This window comes from Pleurodeles waltl, chromosome 8 (assembly GCF_031143425.1).
Source record: "Pleurodeles waltl isolate 20211129_DDA chromosome 8, aPleWal1.hap1.20221129, whole genome shotgun sequence".
NCBI lineage: Eukaryota > Metazoa > Chordata > Amphibia > Caudata > Salamandridae > Pleurodeles > Pleurodeles waltl.
This window is the reverse complement of record NC_090447.1, coordinates 502,287,272-502,307,244: the sequence shown is the minus strand read 5'-3', so window position 1 is coordinate 502,307,244 and position 19,973 is coordinate 502,287,272. Positions and strand designations below refer to the sequence as shown.

At 44.0% G+C, this 19,973-nt stretch overlaps 1 protein-coding gene across 2 annotated transcripts in view; it reads left to right on the top strand.

The window, feature by feature from the left end:
- LOC138250072 (parapinopsin-like) overlaps positions 1–19,973 on the top strand; it is a 2,239,710-nt gene that overhangs the window by 972,821 nt on the left and 1,246,916 nt on the right. For both annotated transcript variants that reach the window (XM_069204464.1, XM_069204463.1), the window contains exon 3: positions 4,997–5,322. In XM_069204464.1, coding sequence (XP_069060565.1) covers positions 4,997–5,322 — 326 coding nt within the window. The remainder of the gene's footprint in view (positions 1–4,996; positions 5,323–19,973) is intronic.

Genomic DNA, 19,973 nt, shown 5'->3' with positions numbered 1-19,973 from the left:
TGGGCTCAGAATGAGCCCAGAGGTGCCCTCCCCTGCCCCCAGGGACACCCCTGCCACCCTTGCCCACCCCAGGAGGACACCCAAGGATGGAGGGACCCACCCCAGGGACATTAAGGTAAGTCCAGGTAAGTATTTTTTTATTATTTTTTTTGTGGCATAGGGGGGCCTGATTTGTGCCCCCCTACATGCCACTATGCCCAATGACCATGCCCAGGGGACAGAAGTCCCCTGGGCATGGCCATTGGGCAAGGGGGCATGACTCCTGTCTTTGCTAAGACAGGAGTCATTTCAATGGGGGTTGGGCGTCGTAAAAAAATGTCGCAAATCGGGTTGAGGCGATTTTTTTGCCTCAGCCTGACTTGCACCATTTGTGGACGCCCATACGCCATTTTCCCCCTACGCCGGCACTGCCTGGTGTACGTCGTTTTTTTTAACGCACACCAGACAGCGCCGGCGGCTAACGCCGGCTAACGTCATTGAATAAATAAGGCGCCCGCATGGCGCTTCAGAATGGCGTTAGCCGGCGCTAATGTTTTTGGCGCAAAACTGCGTTAGCGCAGTTTTGCGTCAAAAAGTATAAATATGGCCCGAAGTCTTTTTGGTCATGAGACTTCAGGGAACAGGAGGCAAGCTCTATCCAAGCCCTTGGGGAGCACTTCTTCACCGCAGCCAGAGAGCAGCAAGTCAGCAGGGTAACAGCAAGGCAGCGGTCCTTCACAGAAAGCAGTCAGGTGAGTCCTTTGGGCAGCCAGGCAGTTCTTCTTGGCAAGATGCAGGTTCTGGTTACAAGTTTCTTCTCCAGGAAGGGTCTGCGCTAGTAGGGGCAGATGCCGTGCTTATATACCTGTTGACTTTTTTGCTTATGCAGGGTCATCCTCAGTCTTTTTTTGCTTCCTACCTCCTGCTTTTTCTGAACTGTTGCTGTTGGCTTTTGAACTCTGAGCACTTTACCACTGCTAACCAGTGCTAAAGTGCATATGTTCTCTGTGTAAATTGTATGTAATTGGTTTCTACATGATTGGCATATTTGATTTACTAGTAAGTCCCTAGTAAAGTGCACTAGAGGTGCCAGGGCCTGTAAATCAAATGCTACTAGTGTGCCTGCAGTACTGGTTGTGCCACCCACATAAGTAGCTCTGTAATCATGTCTCAGACCTGCCATTGCAGTGTCTGTGTGTGCAGTTTTAACTGAAAATTCGACTTGGCAAGTGTACCCACTTGCCAGGCCTAAACCTTCCCTTTTCTTACATGTAAGACACCCCTAAGGTAGGCCCTAGGTAGCCCCAAGGGGCAGGGTGCAGTGTATGGTTAAGGTAGGACATATAGTAATGTTTTTTAGTTGTCCTGACAGTGAAATATTGCTAAATTCGTTTTTCACTGTTGCAAGGCCTGTCCCTCTCATAGGTTAACATGGGGGCTACCTTTAAATCTCATTAAAGTGTAGATTCCCTTTGGGAGTGGATGGACATGTGGAGTTTGTGGTCTCTGAGCTCACAATATAAAAATACATCTTTTAGTAAAGTAGATTTTTAGATTGTGTGCTTGAAAATGTGACTTTTAGAAAGTGACCATTTTCTTGCTTATACCATTTCTGCGACTCTGCCTGTTTGTGGATTCCCTGTTTGGGTCAGCTTGACAGTTGGGCTGGTTGCACCTCACACTAGACAGTGACACAAAGGGAGCTGGGGTGTAGTCTGCATTTCCTGATGAGCCATCTGTGCTAGGAGGGAGGGGAGGAGTGGTCATTTACACCTGAAAGGGCTGTGCCTGTCCTCACACAATGCAGTCTCTGACCCCCTGGTGAGTGTCTGGGGCCTGGCCAAGGCAAGGCAGGATTTCTCATTCAAAAGAGACTTTACTTTGAAGTAGGCCTACTTCAAAGGAGAAATTGGGTAAAAGAAGGGCACCCAAAACCACAGACTTTAGATCACTTCTGGACATCAAGAGGAACCTCTGCCTGGAGAAGAGCTGAAGAGCTGAGGGGAAGTGCTGCCCTGCCTTTGACTGTGCTTTGTGGAAGTATCCTGCAGTTGCTGCGTCTGCCAGAGTAAGAGGGCAAAGACTGGACTTTGTGTGCCTTCCATCTTGTGAAGAACTCTCCAAGAGCTTGATTTAGAGCTTGCCTCCTGTTGTTTGAAGTCTCAGGGACAGCATAGACTTCTCTCTGCCAGCACCTGGAGTCTCTGGAGAGACTCCTGCTCTGACAAGTGGTGCCCTATCCAGTGCCTGGTGCCTTGAAAGGAAAGCTGGTTAAATCCAAGGAAATCAACTTCGGACGACTTTGGACCGATGCCGCTGCTGAATCCGGTGACGCCGCCTGCAACCGACTCCGTGATCTTGGCTGGAACGTGATGACCTTCGCAGGCCCGACATCGCTGCAGCCCACTGAAGTCCGCGACTCTGTGGAAGTCGCTGCACCACGTCGTGACCGACACCGCTCGAAGTGCGCCAATTCAACCTTTCGCACATCGACTTGTTTTCACTCTTCACCAAAGGTACTGTACTTGGAGGTCTACGCGACTCCGTGTCCGGCGCCGCTGGTGTCGGCTTGTTGGGAACGACTCCGTCACGACACCGTGTTAACACCTCATCAAAACATTTTGTGTTTCTAAGCACTATGTTTGAGTTTAATCTTTAAAAATTCATAACTTGACTTGTGTATGTCGGACTTTTGTCGTTTTGGCCTTGTTTTGTTTAGATACATATTTCCAATGTTTCTAAACTGGTGTTTCTGTCATTTTGTAGTATTTTCATTAAGTTACTGTATGTGCTGGTACAAATACTTTACACCTAGCACTCTGAAGTTAAGCCTACTGCTCTGCCAAGCTACCAAGGGGGTAAGCAGGGGTTAGCTGAGGGTGATTCTCTTTTTACCCTGTCTAGAGTGAGGGTCCTTGCTTGAACAGGGGGTAACCTGACTGTCAACCAAAGACCCCATTTCTAACAATACCCAAATGTGCCTTTGAAGTGGGAGAGACTTCAAAGAGTGGCTTAGAAGTGCACCAGGTCCCCTTTCAGTTCAATCCTGTCTGTCAGGGTCCCAGTAGGGGGTGTGGCAGTCCTTTGTGTGAGGGCAGGCCCTCTACCCTCCCAGCCCAGGAAGACCCATTCAAAATACAGATGTATGCAAGTGAGGCTGAGTATCCTGTGTTTGGGGTGTGTGTCTGAGTGAATGCACAAGGAGCTGTCAACAGAGGCTCCTCTTTCGTCCACCCTTTTCTCTAAAAAATATGGGTTAGCATTTGTATGTGTCCAAAGGTGCTTGTTCTTTCTGCATATGCTATCTCTTGAAGGCTTAATCTTGATGTGACCATTGCTTGATATTATCACTTGCTCAGTGAGGATTCAGTTGCTATCAAGCAAACCACTGTCAATGATCACTGAAAGAGTAATTTGACTATGAATAAGATTGTCTAAAACTAATTTTTGATATGTATGGCGCTTTCTCGATAATGTACAAATAAAACTAGCCTAAACATACACTGTCATGAGCACAAGAACAATCATTACACATTAACAAGGGTTTTGGTGCTGTAATAAAAGCGCTTACTTTGGCAGTGAAATGGAAATTGATCGCTCAGTTGATGAATTAATTGAAATACCTTCAGCACGCCCACAAATACATGTAAAACACCGCAGGGTTCTACCTCATTTCACTTTCACACTTAGGCCCTGATTTATACTTTTTGACGCAAACCTGCGTTAGCCCAGGTTTGCGTCAAAAAGTTTACCGCCACCTAGCGCCATTCCTGGACACCAGCCGGGCTTCATATTTAAGGAACTACGCTAGCCGGCGGTAAGGCCTGATTAGCTTCAAACTAAATGACTCTAACCGGGTGGGGGAGGTGTAGGGGAAACAGGAGGTTGTGCATCAAAGAATGGCGCTAGTCAGCTTAGAGTCAGATACAATTATTCTAACCTGACTAGCGTCATTTTTTGATGCACAACCCCGCGGACATGACTCCTGTCTTAGTAAAGACAGGAGTCATGCCCCCCTGCCCAATGGCCATGCCCAGGGGACTTATGTCCCCCGGGCATGGCTATTGGGCATAGTGCCATGTAGTGGGGCCCAAATTAGGCCCCTAATGGCACTTTAAAAAAAAAAACTTACCTGGACTTACCTGGGATGGGTCCCCTCATCCTTATGTGTCCTCCAGGTGTGGGTGGGGGTGTCCCTGGATCCAGGGAAGGGCACATGTGGGCTGTTCCATGGCCTCTGACCATGGAAAATGGCCTACAGGTGCCCTAACGCCTGTCTTGACCCAGGCGTTAAATAATGTCGAAAACAGGCTTAGCCCCATTATTTAAGGCCCTCCTCCTCCCACGTGTGATTTTTGCATGGGAGGATAAATAAGGCGCAAAGGCCTTAGATTCATTTTTTGCCTGGGAACACCTACCTTGCATCTCAATGACGCAAGGTAGTTTTCCGCAGACAAAAAATGACGTTAACTCCAATATTTTGACACTAGACGGATCTAGGGTCAAAATATAAATATGGATTTGGGTTAAAAAAATTATGCAAATCCAGTGAAAACAGAGTATAAATATGCCCCTAAATCACTAAGACCATTTTGAAACAATGAGTAGACTCTAGTAACCACACAAAACCAACAACAAGCAAAACCACTATCTAATAACGATCCTCCAGCTCGATTGATGGCTTTCAAAGATCTGTACAAAATAAAGGCCAGCTAGAGAATATACTATGATGTCAGTGTAAGGGTGGTTAGCTCAGTACAAATACAAGTAACATAAAAACAATTGGACAACTGAATGTATCTTAGCAAAATGCTTGTACTGAGTAGTGGGTGTCCTTGGAAGGTGTGTGCGCTCTTGCTACTGTGTGTCCTTGCTACAGCACAACTTAGATATCAATATATTATGGATACTTCTTTCACTGAAGTTTTTTTAAATTTCTCCTATTGCTTTTTGAGAGGAAAACACGGAAAAACAAAGTAGAGTGAAATTGATAATAAAGAAGTTTCATTTGTTGCAGGTATTGTTTCGCTGATCTCTTTGGCTATCCTGTCGTACGAGCGGTACAGCACCCTCACCCTGTGTAACCGACGAGGCCCCGACTTCAGGAAGGCGCTATTGGCTGTTGGTGGCTCTTGGCTCTACTCCCTGATCTGGACGGTGCCACCTCTGTTGGGTTGGAGCAGCTATGGTGTCGAAGGGGCAGGGACAAGTTGCTCTGTGCGGTGGACCTCTGAAACACCAGACTCTGTATCTTATATTATCTGCCTCTTCATTTTTTGCCTGGTCATCCCAGTAATGGTTATGATATACTGCTACGGACGACTTATGTATGCTGTTAAGCAGGTACAACATTTAATTTTCATTAGTACCATGCAAAAGTGATGTACACATAATTTTGAAGTAAACATCTGCATGCCACACCACTGCTCCTTCCGGTACTAATGCACAAAAAGCTCTGTATTGTAAAAAAGGATAGTGGAGTGATTTTTGGAGCAGAAGCTGAAGTAGACCTTGGCCGTCCTTGCTCAGTCAGTGTTTAATAAACAAAAAGTATTCATTTGTCATAGTGGTGTATCTGACACTGAATGTACAAGTGTAACTATGAGATGTTCATCTGCAAAGGTAGACACACCATATCTTTCCTTAACATAAGCCGGACTACCCCAGAGGTCCTTTCCTATCCTTTGTGAATGCCAGCTTGGCCCATCTTTCCTCTCCATTCCTTGCTTCCTCAGATAAGTGGAGGCATATGTTTCCTTTGTATGTGAGGTAAGGTAATTGTCTTTTTGTTGTGTTATTGACTGGAATGTTCGAGCAGGACGCTGCACCGGAATCCCGTTGGTTCTCTAGGCAGACCCCAATGTCACTTTCCATATATTCCCCTGGACTAGTTGAAATGTAATTACCGTCACTGCAGGAGATCCAGTTGTGTTGTGACAAAAGTTAGACAGAGGGAAACTACTTTTCTAAAACTTGCCTTTGTGAGATGTATCTATAAAACGAATTTAACCAATTAATTTATTCTGGCTGGTGCTTGCTGTAATTTGGCCTACTTCAACATATTTATGGAAGAAATGCTGGGATTCAACTCAGCCGCTGACAGTCACACTGAACATCATTTCAGATCACCACTTTTCACCCCCAGTGCCACTCTGTACAGAAACCATCTATATTCAAATCAGTCATGATTCTGCTCCATTAGGAACAGTCCTGGTCGTACTTCCAAGCCAATTGGAACTCTTTGAAGAGAAATATAAGCAACCCAAGGCTAGTTTCTGCCTCCTAAAGTATTGTAAATGAAGTATGACTTTTGTCCTCTGGGACAGTGAGCACAGCATGCATTTAATATATTTACTGAAACAAAAATCAAAATGATAACATTAATTATTGAATTAACCTTTACTACTGGTGATCACTCGGACCACATTCCATTCCATTGTTTTCAGTTACTATACCACTTAGAACTGAGGTCAACAGTCAGCAAATCAGTCTTGGTTCTGCTCCAGGTATTTCAAGCCAGCATAAACCGCCTGGCCAGGTCCCCTCCAGACAAGAACAAAAGTGTCCCACACCAGTTCCAGCCTATAAAAGGCCAGAGCAACTGTAGCAGTCCTAATACCCTATTTTGAAGTCTTCCTTGTAGGTGTGCCAAACCATACTTGGACCACATATATTATTTGACTTGTATGCCACCAATGTCACTTTTGACACTTTTCCAGGACCTTTCTTAAAACAAGGCAATTGGGGTTGACCAATTACCTACTATTTCTAAAGGGCAAACCACATGCCGCCCTTTTTTTTATCTGGACATTGGAGTGTTGGAATGTTGTGATCTCTTTTGTTGACTATGGAGTGGTAGAGAGTCAATCATGGCAGGTATATCTGCCCTGGTCCATGAGGCTTGGATTAAGTCACACTCACACATGGCCTCTCATATGTACTGAAAGAGCAAGTATCACATATAAACCAATGCAGGCACGGAATAACACTCCCATCACAAAGACCTACATCTAAATAAAATTGAAAAAGAACAAAAATGTAAAATCATTTTACACATTGAAGGCACCCAATCAAGACCATTATGAAAATGTTTTAGAAATGTTGCAAATGAGAGAAATTAAATTAAGTGTGATAGAATAGTCATTCGGGGCCAGATGTATCATGCATTTTTGCAGTGGCAAACGGCACTTTACAATGCACAAAACCCGTTTTGAGATTCAGTAACCTGGTTACCGATTCGCAAAGCGGTTTTGCGAGTCTCAATTAGGAAGGGGTGTCCCCTTCCTAATTGGGAGTCGCAGTGCATTGCAGGATTGCTTTGTGACTGCGAACGCGATCGAAACCAATCGCAGTTTGCACCCATTTGAAAAGGGTGGTAACCCATTTGCAAAAGGGAAGGGGTCCCTATGGGACCCCTTCCCCGTTGTAAATGGAACTGCAAACATTTTTTCAGAGCAGGCAGGGGTCCTATGGACCACTGCCTGCTCTGAAAAAATTAAACAAAAACGTTTAATTTTTCGTTTTTGTAATGCATCTCATTTTCCTTTAAGGAAAACGGGCTGCATTACAAAAGGGGGGTACATATTGCAACCCACCTCATGAATATTCATGAGGTGGGCATTTGCAACCGCTTTTGCAAATCGCAAACAGTGTCAGGGACACTCTTGTGCATAAGGTTTTGCGACTCGCAAATTGCGAGTCGCAAAACCCAACGTACCTACATCTGGCCCTTAATGAAGTAGGTTGAATTGCGAGCCATAAGGAAACGCAAAATGAAACTCCTGGAGTTTCCTACATTCATATAGTGATTACCCAATTGCAATTTGCAGAAAATCGCAATTAGGTAATCGCTATTCAGAAAAATTATACTTCTGGCCCATAAACTTTTATCAGTGCCGACATTTATACAAATTGAATTGTAAAAATGTAAATATATCAAATGTACATATATAAAAAATTAGAAATATGCAGTATTAATAAATTAAAACAACACAACTCATCTCACATATAACACTACACATGCTGAAATACCTTTCATAGAACATTGCATGTCTCAAAAACACACACACATGCATCCACCGTACACACACACACACTCACAACGTCACACAACAGAATTGCTATTGATGTATGTTGCCTGGCTCCGTAACATCTCACAGTACAAGGTAAGAAGGCAGAGCCCTGGGAGTGGAGTGTGTTTATGTACTTTCTGTCGTGATAATCACCAAGTGTGTATTATTTTCCTGACTTGATGCTATTTCCTGACTTATTTCAATTAGTAGTTCTAGTCTGCATAAGCAGAGCTCTCTGCCTAAGCACATAGAACCACAGTTGGATGATCCAAGCCTAAAGTATGCCTATAAAGTTAGTAGCAGTAACTTTAGGGTTGTCTTTTGAGTTGTATGCCCCCATTGGTGTGATTTACCTTTGCAAATTGGACCCTTAGCGGTGTCTTGTTCTGCCAGTGCAAATGCCACTGCAAAATATTCCAGCATGGTTTAAGACTATCTAAAACCTGTATCAATTGGAGGTAGACTCTAAGAAAACTGGCCTCTAAGTAGTAAGTGAACCTAAGAGTGTGTTTTATCTGTGCTAGTGTTTTATGCAATTTTGTGTGCAGATCATTTGCATAAGGGTAGGCTAGCACTATGAAAGTACTAGTGCTTCACCAGCTATCCTGTTTAAATCCAATATGTTTTTGTCCAATGTTTACTACTTACACAATTCAGGACATACCATACTTAAAATGTATGAAGCTTAAGATATATATTTTAACTATTTCTTTATGAGGATGATGGAGTGACATAGAACATTTTAGATATGTTGACTGAGTTTGAAGCCTTGTGTTTGGGGACAAAACAGTTTAATAATGTCAATAGATGGAAAGATTTGATCCCTAGAGGGTGTGATTCCACATAACTGCCATATAATTTTAGCAAAGTAGCATATTTGATTATCTTAGTCAAATATATTCAACAAGGGGCTCTTGGAATGGCCAAAACCTAAAGTCTGAACTTGGCCGGACCGCATCCTGTGCATATTTATTTATGAAATTTCAACTGTGCTGTTTCACCTGCCTTAGAAATTGACTCTTCAAAGACTACTAGCTATGCCCATATAGGGCAGAATATGGAGCTTTCAAAATTGAACAACCTTGTCCATTAAGGATAACACATGTGTCAAGTATTTGTTTTTCCTTTCTCATTTTTTACCAATTGCTCTGTTTAATGACGAATTGAAATTTCAAGGGATCAGGTGAGAAGGAAGAACTTCGGGGCATATTTATACTCCGTTTGCGCTGAATGTGCGTCAAATATTTTGACGCACATTCAGCGCAAACGTTGCCCCATATTTATACCCTGATGCCCGAGCCGGCGCACAAGGAAAATGGCGCTATGTGCGCCAGTTTTTGGAAGCGGCACCCCGCCCTGCGTTAATGACATGCAGGGTAGGCATTCCCGTCCAAAACCCGACGCACACAGCGGTGCGTCGTATTTATGCTTCCGGGCAAAAATCACTCCCGCGCGGCATGCGGCGCAAAAAAATGACGCAAAGCACGAATATCGTGAAATTTTAACGCCTGGGTCAGGGCAGGCGTTAAAATGGGGCAAACACACCTGTACTTAATCAGAACACACAGAACAAACAACAGAGCAGCAGAGCAGCAGAGCAGCAACAGGGAGACATGGAGGTGCTTTTTCTTCAGCGTGCACGGAGACGCAGAGCCCTGCAGCAACAACAGCAGCCACTACAACAACAGCAGGGACCCCAAAGACAGCGCAGAAGGCAGGAGAGGATATTCCGCCCAAGAACAACCCTGCATGGCCTCAGGGAACGAGACATCATCCAGAGGTACCGGTTGAACTGGCAGGCCATTCAGCAGCTGCTGACAAATATTGAACCGCAGTTGGCCCCCATTTTAGTGACTCCACGCACTATCCCAACAGAAACAAAGCTGCTTGCCGTACTTCACATGCTGGCAAGTGGCTCGTTTCAGACAACTGGTGCCCTGGTTGGTGGAATATCACAACCATCTTTCTCCGCATTCCTGCCTAAAGTACTGGATGCCATCATTCACCTGACACCCGCCACATCTGCTTCCCTAACACACTGCAGAAGCAGCAGGAAACAAAACAGGGGTTCTACGCCATCAGTGGCTTCCCGCACGTCCTTGGTGCAATCGACTGCACACACGTACGCCTTGTGCCACCTGCTGCGAGTGAACACCTCTACCGCAACAGGAAGCACACACATTCAATCAACGTGCAGGCCATAGTCGATCACCAAGGACTGATCAGCAACATTGTGGCTAAATATCCTGGGAGTGTACATGACGCATTCATCTTCCGTCACTCCACCATCAACCAACACTTCCAGGATGGACGGTATGGCAATGGACTACTTGTTGGTAAGGACAAAAAACAAACTCATATACACACTGCTCAGAAACCCTCTAGGATAAACAACACATACACCACAATAGCAACACCTAGACAGGAACACACTGAGGTACTCACATCACTAGCCATGTTTCTGAAGTCACCATTGAACCTCTCACACATTTGAATTTACTCTACAGCTTAGTGTGAAGACATTAATGACTGTGGTTGCCTAAATGTCACCTTGCAAATTGGAAGGCTCACAGTAACCTGTACACTAATACAATGCATAAGTTTAAAGGTATGGGATGGCCTGGGTATGTTCATATGAACGTTTCTAATACACTGTCATGTTTCAACTCTGCATGGAACTATCATCACACCCCCAGTGAGGACACACGGACACCTGTATCACAAGTCACAATACAAGGGAGGGCACACTGTACTGGAGAAACCAATACATCCTGCTGACAAACAGTTAGCCAACAAACACTTGCTCAACAAAGGAAAAAAAAAAATGCCAAAGTTTTCACCAACAACCATAGGTTGTCACATTAGCACACAAAATAGTCACAGACAACACAACACAACTACTGCCATCAAAGATACGTACAACAGTGCCTCCTACATTTAATTGATACCATTCTGTGTTTCTCTTTCAGCTGATCAGGGGTATGGCATCCAGCCTTGGATAATGACACCATATGGGAACCCAAATACTGCTGCTGAGCGGGCATACAATGACGCCCACAAGAGGACACGCAGCATTGTGGAGCGGACCTTTGGGATCCTAAAGTCAAGGTTCCGCTGCCTTGACATAACTGGCGGTAGCCTACTCTATTCCCCAGAGATGGTCTGTAAGATCATACTCACTTGTGCCATATTACACAATATTTGTGTAAAAAGGAATATTCCCCTACTTGACCTGGACCCAGACATGCCTGAGGATGACGAAGAGGAGGATGCTGGCCTGCAACAGGAGGGGGAACAACCTAACACGGCAGCAGGAGTGCGTAGGCGCCAACAGCTAGTCAATAATTTTTTTCTTAATTTATTATAATAACTTGTATTCCACACTTGTAAATAAACACAGATAACCAACACCACATCATGCTTTGGCCTATGCATTTCTGACCACCTTTAGTTTGAAATTGCTGAAGAAGAATGTCGTCTCATTGAGCAAGAATGCTATAACATTCGTCACACCAAAAAAAAACATCACAAATGTATGCACAGAGGGTAGGATGTGACATGATACATTACCATACACAGAGCCCAACAGGAGTACAAATGTGGCAATTACACATGCCGGTTCCAAACAACTGAAACAGTCTCTCATCCAGCCCAACATTTGAGATCATTTGAAAGTCACATCACACGTGTTCAGAGACAGGGTGGGACCATCCATGTGTACGTGACCATGTCATCAATGGCTTCTCTCAAGTGTGTGATATGAGCAATACACAATTGGAACAACATCAGCTGCCACTAACTCAGGAGGAGACCTTGAAGTCACAGTGACAACATACACCCAAACAGGTAATAGTGGATCCACATTCCAACACACAGGTACACATATGTCAGACAATCAACCTAATATTTGAAAGTAGACCATCACAGTTGTGTCCCAGTTTGAACCTAGCAGGAAGAATGTAACATGCCACTAAACCAGTTTATGCAGAAAGGGACACAGACAACAACAAAATAATTCTCATTATCACATCGGGAACGGTGCTAGTCTTGCAAACATAGTCATTGGAAAATGGTATGCAAGTTAGCTCCAATTCATCATTACTGCAAACGTCAAATGGGCTAATGAGATGAATGAATGGTCAACAGTCATTCATACCATATGGCCTTACATTAGCCTGCTGCTGCAGGTTTGCCATTATATAATAAATATACTCCATGGATACAGTAGCTATTCTGGATGGTCAAATCCTAGGGTGCTGGGGGCCTAAGTCCACCTCTACCGCCCCCAAAACATAGAAGAATCTTGTACTTGTGAACTAAACACATGCATAAGGCACATGTGTGGGCTACATGTCATAAGTCCAACACAAATCTGAAACACAAAATCATAATGGGACATGGTTAGCCCCATAAAAACTGTAAGTGACTCTTCCACTCCCTGTTAGGACTACAGATAAAAGCATCACCATCATAATTGTGGACACATTTTGGAGAAGGAATACATCAGGGTATCCCATCCATCATTTCAAAATAGCCATCTGAAATAAACCCAAATCTGTTGACAAATATGGTCAATACATTAGTTAACGTATCCAAAACATTACAGTGTGAATGCCTACTATACATACAACAACGGACATGTGTCATATACAAACACAAATGTGTATCACATAGCACCGTTTGACCATGAAAAATCACCTTTCCAAAGGTAAAAACATGAAGACATAAGGAAAAATTTGCTCCAAATCCTACGCATACAGCATGGGCGTCATAATTTGTTCACGTACATGACTGCACAGAATGCAGAGTCAAATAGAAATGTATCCAAAAGTGTCACATATTTAGCCATCAAAGTCTGATTAACATCATACATCTTTTTTGACTCAGCATCATGTGCACTACTGTACGTGGAAAAAAATGACGCCCATGATGTATGCGTGGTAAAATTGACGCTACATGGACAAAATGTTGGTCATCTCATGTACATTAAAAATTATTAATATTCATATCATATTTTTTGACTCAGCATCATGTGCACTACTGTACGTGGAAAAAAATGACGCCCATGATGTATGCGTGGTAAAATTGACGCTACATGGACAAAATGTTGGTCATCTCATGTACATTAAAAATTATTAATATTCATATCATATTTTTTGACTCAGCATCATGTGCACTACTGTACGTGGCAAAAAATGACGCCCATGATGTATGCGTGGTAAAATTGACGCTACATGGACAATATGTTGGTCATCTCATGTACATTAAAAATTATTAATAATCATATCATATTTTTTGACTCGGCATCATGTGCAATGTAATGCGTCAAAAAAAATGACGCACAATTGTGTATGCGTGAAAATATGACGCATAACGGGAAAATAAAAACGGCGGCCATTTTATGCAGGAAGTGATGTAATAGGATATCCTGTTTACCAAATCTGTACTGGGAGTTAACTTTCACTTTCACTTTGCAGTCTCAGATTTATCTAGACTGTGTGGTTGTGTGAAAGGTGTTGTCCTGTGTTTTACTGCTTTAGTGTCCTGTGTCCCTTGTATTTTGTCTTTTTGTCAATCTATTCTTGTTGTATAACATTGTCTCAGTCTGTTTAGTCTTGTTTTGTCTATTCCTGTGATTGTTTGTATTGTCTGTGGGAGTCTGTTGTGGGTAGCATAGTTTGGGGGGTTAGTTGGGCTATTTTTCTACTTTTTCATTTTCTTTCACACCTCTACCTTTCCCCATTTCCCACTTTTACTTTCATTTTTCATTTGTCCAATTTTTAGAGCTGTCAATATGTCAGGTAGGCCTCGCCTGTCCAGGATGGGTGAAGATGAATTGGGGGGATTCATATGGCTAGTTAGCCATTTCCTCCCACTGATGCTGGAGGCTGGGGGCCGTGTGATACAGGGGTATCACACGGAGGCTAGGAAAATCCGGTGGGAGAAGGTGCGCCATCACCTGGTCCGGGTCTACGGGAGCATGCGAAATGTCCATCAACTGAAGCACCGTCGGGCAGATCTGATCACCAGGGAACAGGACCTGCTGGACCACCTGGGACTCCGGATTGGTGGCCATGTTGGTGAGTACAAATCAATTACATGGGAATAATAGAAATCTGTGTGGGAACATGTGATGATTGTTAGCCAATCTGCTAAATAAGTAGCTGACTGTGTGTAATGCTAGGGAAACCTAGGCCCATGGTTATACACATATATCCCCATTTTTGCAACACATTTTCACGCAATAACAGCAGAAAATTGCAACATCTATCTGTATTTTGCTAAGTAGCCCCCTCTCTGCGTCACAAAATGAAGCAAATGATGCGCTACAAAGGTATACATATGTGTCCTAATGTGTATTTGTTGCAGAATGTGTATGAAGACCAATGATACCAGTCCGATGGCTCATTTTTGCAACACATACCAGATGCCTGTAACTGTATGTAATGTAGTGTTGCATTTGTGTCAGAAAAGCAACACGTTAACGGCTCTATTTGTACTCTACTGGTCATAATGGCCAGTGAGTAAGTCATGTAGAAACAACATACCTACATATGTAGACGTCATAGCTAGACAGAAAATTAGAAACACATGATGATGCTATACATGTGTGTTACCTTCATGTCACATGAAGTTAGTTATGTTGTCCACACATATGTCACATGTGTGTGTGGTTGCTGTGTGTTGAACATGTCCACCTAGCCTGTTTGATTGTGAGTGGTCATGCAGTCCTCATGTAACCAGTTTTGGAATGTCTCACTGGGATGCACATGCTGAGATGTATGGATAACATTATTGTTGGGGCATACTAATGGAGGATTAACTAGGACGACACATGACTGTCCTGGCCACTGCATGTGTGTAGTAGGGTGTGTCACTGTAGCAGGAGACTCATCCAATGATAATGTTGAATACAAAGTCATCCATGCAGTATGAGCATGTGTGAAAGTCTATCATTACCATGTCATATTCACACAGTGTCATTGTAACTGAAATTATTTGTCAGTTCACCCAGTCTGAGTATATTCTTCCTTTCATGCTTTACAGGTGGACCAGCCCCGTACACCGTGGGAGAGGTGGCACCTTTTGACGACCCCGATACCTACAGTGAGTGTCGCCTGAGTGCTAATTTCATTGTTTGGTAATGAAGCATGATGGATTACTGTGTGTTCAAGAGAATTCATGATTTGATGCACTCGCCGTTCATTGGCATTGTTGTTTTAGTGTGATATCAAATAGGACTTATGTTTCTGTAAAGCAATACCTAGCCATCTCTCAGATTGAGGGGCTGTAGGTCATTCAAGTTGGGCGGCAATGGGGAATGGTATGACTCATTTGGAATACACTGGTCAATGTTAGACTTGGTCAGGGACTTGCCATGAACTGAGTCTGCATATCAGACTGACAGTCTCCCAGATAGCTTAGGCACATGGCTTTGATGACAAGTGCTTCTTGCTAGTTGAGGATGGACTTTGTACACTGTAGGTCGGATCTTCCGGGGGCATGTACTTCCACAAGGTGAACTAGAAGTGTGTGTGACTTGAGTGCAATGGCCTAGGTGTTCTGTCGAATCATGAGAATGGGTGTTCTACCTCCTCTGTGTGTGTTATAAAACATGCCTCACTGATAGTATGTCATGTTGGCCTAAGTCATATCATTTTGACATGTGTGGACCTGGGATGTGACAATGTTTGGCTGACTACAACGTGTTGCTAGCCCTTCATAGGTGTTGTGTGTGAAGGCACATACTTGTTGAACTTTCTATACACTCCTGGGTGTGCATTGAACATGGGATTGTTGGTTGTTCTTCCCACACCACCCACAAAGACTGGGATGTTACTGTGAAACAGGGTACCTAGGACTGTAGCAACCAGTATGTTACACGTACTTGACACCTTTTGTGACTTGAGTGAGTACCTAGGGCCAGATGTAGCAAAATGTCTACACGTTGCAAATGGCATAAATTTATGTTTGTGAGTTGCAAACGTCTGTTTCCTATTCCGAAATGTATTTTGTGGTCATGAACATATTAGCAAAATGCTTTTCAAAATGCAAAATATAACGGGGTTTTCCAGACCTACTTGCAACTCACAGTGGTAGGCAATCCCATTAGCAACCGAGTACGTGGTTGCAAAGTGAGTCGCAGTTATCATCCACTTGAAGTGGATGATTACCCACTTGCTAACTGGAAGGGGTCCCCATTGTAAACCTTCACCTTTGTGAGTGGACCGTAATGATCCTGTACAAAACAGCCAATGGTCTAAGGGACCACTTATTACCGAGAAATAATCCAAGATTGAAGTTGTTGAGTTTGTTTACTAATTGCAGCTCATTTTCCTTTCAGGTAAACTGCCTACACTTGGGGAAAACATAACCTGCTTTATTTAAAAGCAGTCACGTCCATGGAGGTCTGCTTTTCCCAGAAGGCCTCCATCCTCGTGAGTGACCATATTCGCTAAGGTGGCGCAACTTGGAACCCACATCATTGATGTTCATGAGGTGGGTCTTAGCGACCCCATAGCAACTCGCAGACGGTGTCAGAGACACCGTTCTGCATTGCAAATTGCTAGTTGCATTTTCCAAATTCCTACATCTGGCCCCTAGTGTTGACATTTGATTCTGGCCCATGGGTTCAATTGTAGCACACAACTAATTCCAAATGCCATTGAGTGAGGAGTGTGATTGTTATAACATAGAATGACATATGTAGTGAAGTCAGTATGCGGAAGAGGTGCTGCCATGATGTCAAATGCCTTAGGTATGATTTGGATGAGTAGTTTAGGGTGATGTCATCCATCATGTAGAGACATGGATATGCTAGGTGTGATATGCCCTTATGTATGCATGTTTCACATGTACTTCCTCTGAGCCTTTCCGTGAACTATGTTGTAACAATTGCTGCAACCAATACATTTAGAGTAATGGACAAATGACCCATTGTGGTAGTCCACCCACTGCAAATCCAAAGCTAAATAATTGCCTTTTCTCTTCACAGCTGCAAACCTGAGTGCCGCAGATCGCAACCATTTTGAGCGCCGTGCAATGAGATACAGGCACATCCTGCAGGTGCAGTGTGGGTATCAGAGGATGGCCCGCAAGTACCATTCAGATCGGGCCTCCGGGGCTTGGTGGGCCACACCACAGGCTCCCCCAACAGTGCCACCAACAACCACCGACACTACATCCACCAGGTCTGCCCAAGTGGACCCAGCAACGGACCAAGCATCTTCCTCCAGACCTGGACCCAGCCGTGTGGTGGTAGCAGGACTGTCCCGTGGCCACAAAACTCCTGCCACAACATCCATCTCCACCGGCACGCAAACCAGCACTGACCCTCCTGTCGACCCAGCTGCCTTCCAGGCATTGTCCCGAAAATTGGACAAGTTGATGAGAAAGGTGGACAACCTGAGGGAGGACATGAATGAGGTTAAAAAGAAGGTGCGCTCCATCAGGCGCACACTACGGAGGGCAAATCTGTAGTACTTTTGCCCTCCTGAACTTTTACCCCTCCCCTCTCACCTCTTTCCTATTTTATACTGTTAGTTGGGTTTTGGGGGTTAGTTATAGGATAAGTATAGGTAATTAGCTTAGTTAGTGTTAGGGAAGAGGGTGGGGGGTCCTTATTCTTTCTATCTTATATATTTGTGTGGGTGGGTGGGTGGGGGCAATGTTGGGATTCCTGTTTAAAAAAAGAAAAAAGCAAAAAAAAAAACAATGATTATAAAAAATATTACCAAAAAAATATATGTTTGTTTAGGATAGTATAGTATGTGTGTAGGTTAGTAAGTGTTGTCCTGCATGTGTCTTGTCTCATCATGGTGGGTGGGGGGTTGATGTTTAGATCGTTTCGTTACATGTGTAGAGTAAGTTTAGCTTAGGTTAGTTAGGGACAGTTGTGGGTTAGTAGTAGTCAGGTTAGATTAGTGTATGTTTACCTTTCCCTTAGTTGCCTCTTTTATTACTTCTTTGAAATAAAAATTTAGTTAACCCTTTTCATGATGCGTTAGGTGCTACATTATAATGGCCTTGACATCAGTGTAGCAGAATGTTTTTGTATGACATTTGTGTCCTATGCTCGCTATCCCCAGGCTATTGAGGTTTAACATGCCAGCTACCCGTGTGCTAACTTGGTAAGTATCCACCATGTGGGAGACCCACCATTGGTAGTGTGCATTGATCATCAAGGTTTTGGGTTGGCATGTATCCTACTTCACAAAGAGTGCTTCCAGACTTGTTATTGTAGGTAAATTGATAGGTCGGACAGCAGTGTGAAGTTCAGGGAGATCTTTGTAGATGAGGATTTGGTCACACTCTTGTCTTGTTGCTGTCATTGCTGACCTACATCATGTGTGTACTGATTCAGCTTGACTTTCCTTCATGGAAGTATACTCCGTAAGGGTGATTGATGCAGTGTAATTTGTTTATGATTCCTTACATTTTACAGCATTATTTCTAATTTTAGTATTGCATGGTGCCTACATTTCTCAGCCACCATTAGTTGTCTAGAATAGCCATAGATGGTGCATCAGTCTGTCCAACACAGCATGATTGTGTGTGCTTAGTCCCTTCATCAGTTATTTTCCTCAGTATAGTAAGGCTATGATGCAATCCTGGCCACTGCACAGATGTTTCTGTATACATGAAATCAGGACAGTAGTATAGAGAATATACATGGTTGCCACACAGCCACTTTGGAGTTATGTACTGCACAGTTGAAGTGTGAAATAACACAGAGACACAATAGGTGTGCAAGTGATATTTATTTTTAGGTGCTGTAGTGCAAAATGTCCATTCACCATGTTTGCTGAGTCCGTTCTGGTGCATAATTACATGGTGATCCTACAGAAGGGGTGTGGATGATGCTCCTGACATGCTGGGGTGATGTCACACACAGTGCAGAGGAACAGGAATTGCCAAATAGTAGGAGAGAGACATTCACTGGCAATGGGGACAAGTCATACAGTGGATTGCCAAACAGTCAATGAGTGTAGTTGTAGTGAAACTGACATTTGTCAAAACGTAGGACGTTGGTCAGAGTAGGCCATGGTGCAGGGACTAGGGCTTCCGGGTACTCTTGCGTGTGAATGTTATCTGTTCCATGTCTTCTTCTTCTGATGTGTGTGTTGCCTGGTGTGTCCTTGTTGTTGTTGGTTGTGAAGGGGCAACACACACCTCAGTGTTAGAAGACATGGAGGCAGACATCCCGGGGGCTGCTCCCTGTCGAGTAATGAAGGGCAGTACTGCAGCAAGGAGGGCCTGCTGGTTTTTCAGAATGGCAGCCACATCACGATGGTAGGCAGCCAGGTCGGCCCTGAGGGGTTCTATGTTGCATTCATGCACACGTTGACTGGCTTGGAGTTGGAGTTGTTGTGTCAACTGGATGACAGCTGTGCAGATTTCCTTCTGTGTTTTTAAAAGTTCCTCCAAGAGTGATGTTCGGGCTTGCATTGCAGCTGCCTGATCAGCAGTTGACAACATGCACGAACGCACCCCCTCAAGGCTGGCTGCCATAGTTTGCATCCCCACCCGCACCTCCTTGGCCAGCTCCCGCTGGACCCCAACGACAGTTCTTTCAAAGCTGGTGCCAGTGTCGTCAGAGTCCTCAGCTGTGTTGGAGCTGGCAGGTCTTACAATTGGGGTGGCGGGTGGTTCTCCTGTGGTGGCTGCTTCTTCTGTGCTCCTCCTTGTGACTGAAGGTGGGGTTTGGAGGCTTTCAAGGACCATTTCAATGGTCTCTTGTGGGAGGTTTATGGGCTCGTCATCCATGTCATCAGGGAACTCATGGACAGGCATATTGGCAGGAGATCCGTGTTCCTCTGCAATGAAACAGGGTACAATTAGTGTGTCTGTGTTGTGACATTTTTGCACTAAGATACAAGCCTTTGGATGACATAACTTTGTGCTCTGTGTTTGTCTTGGTAT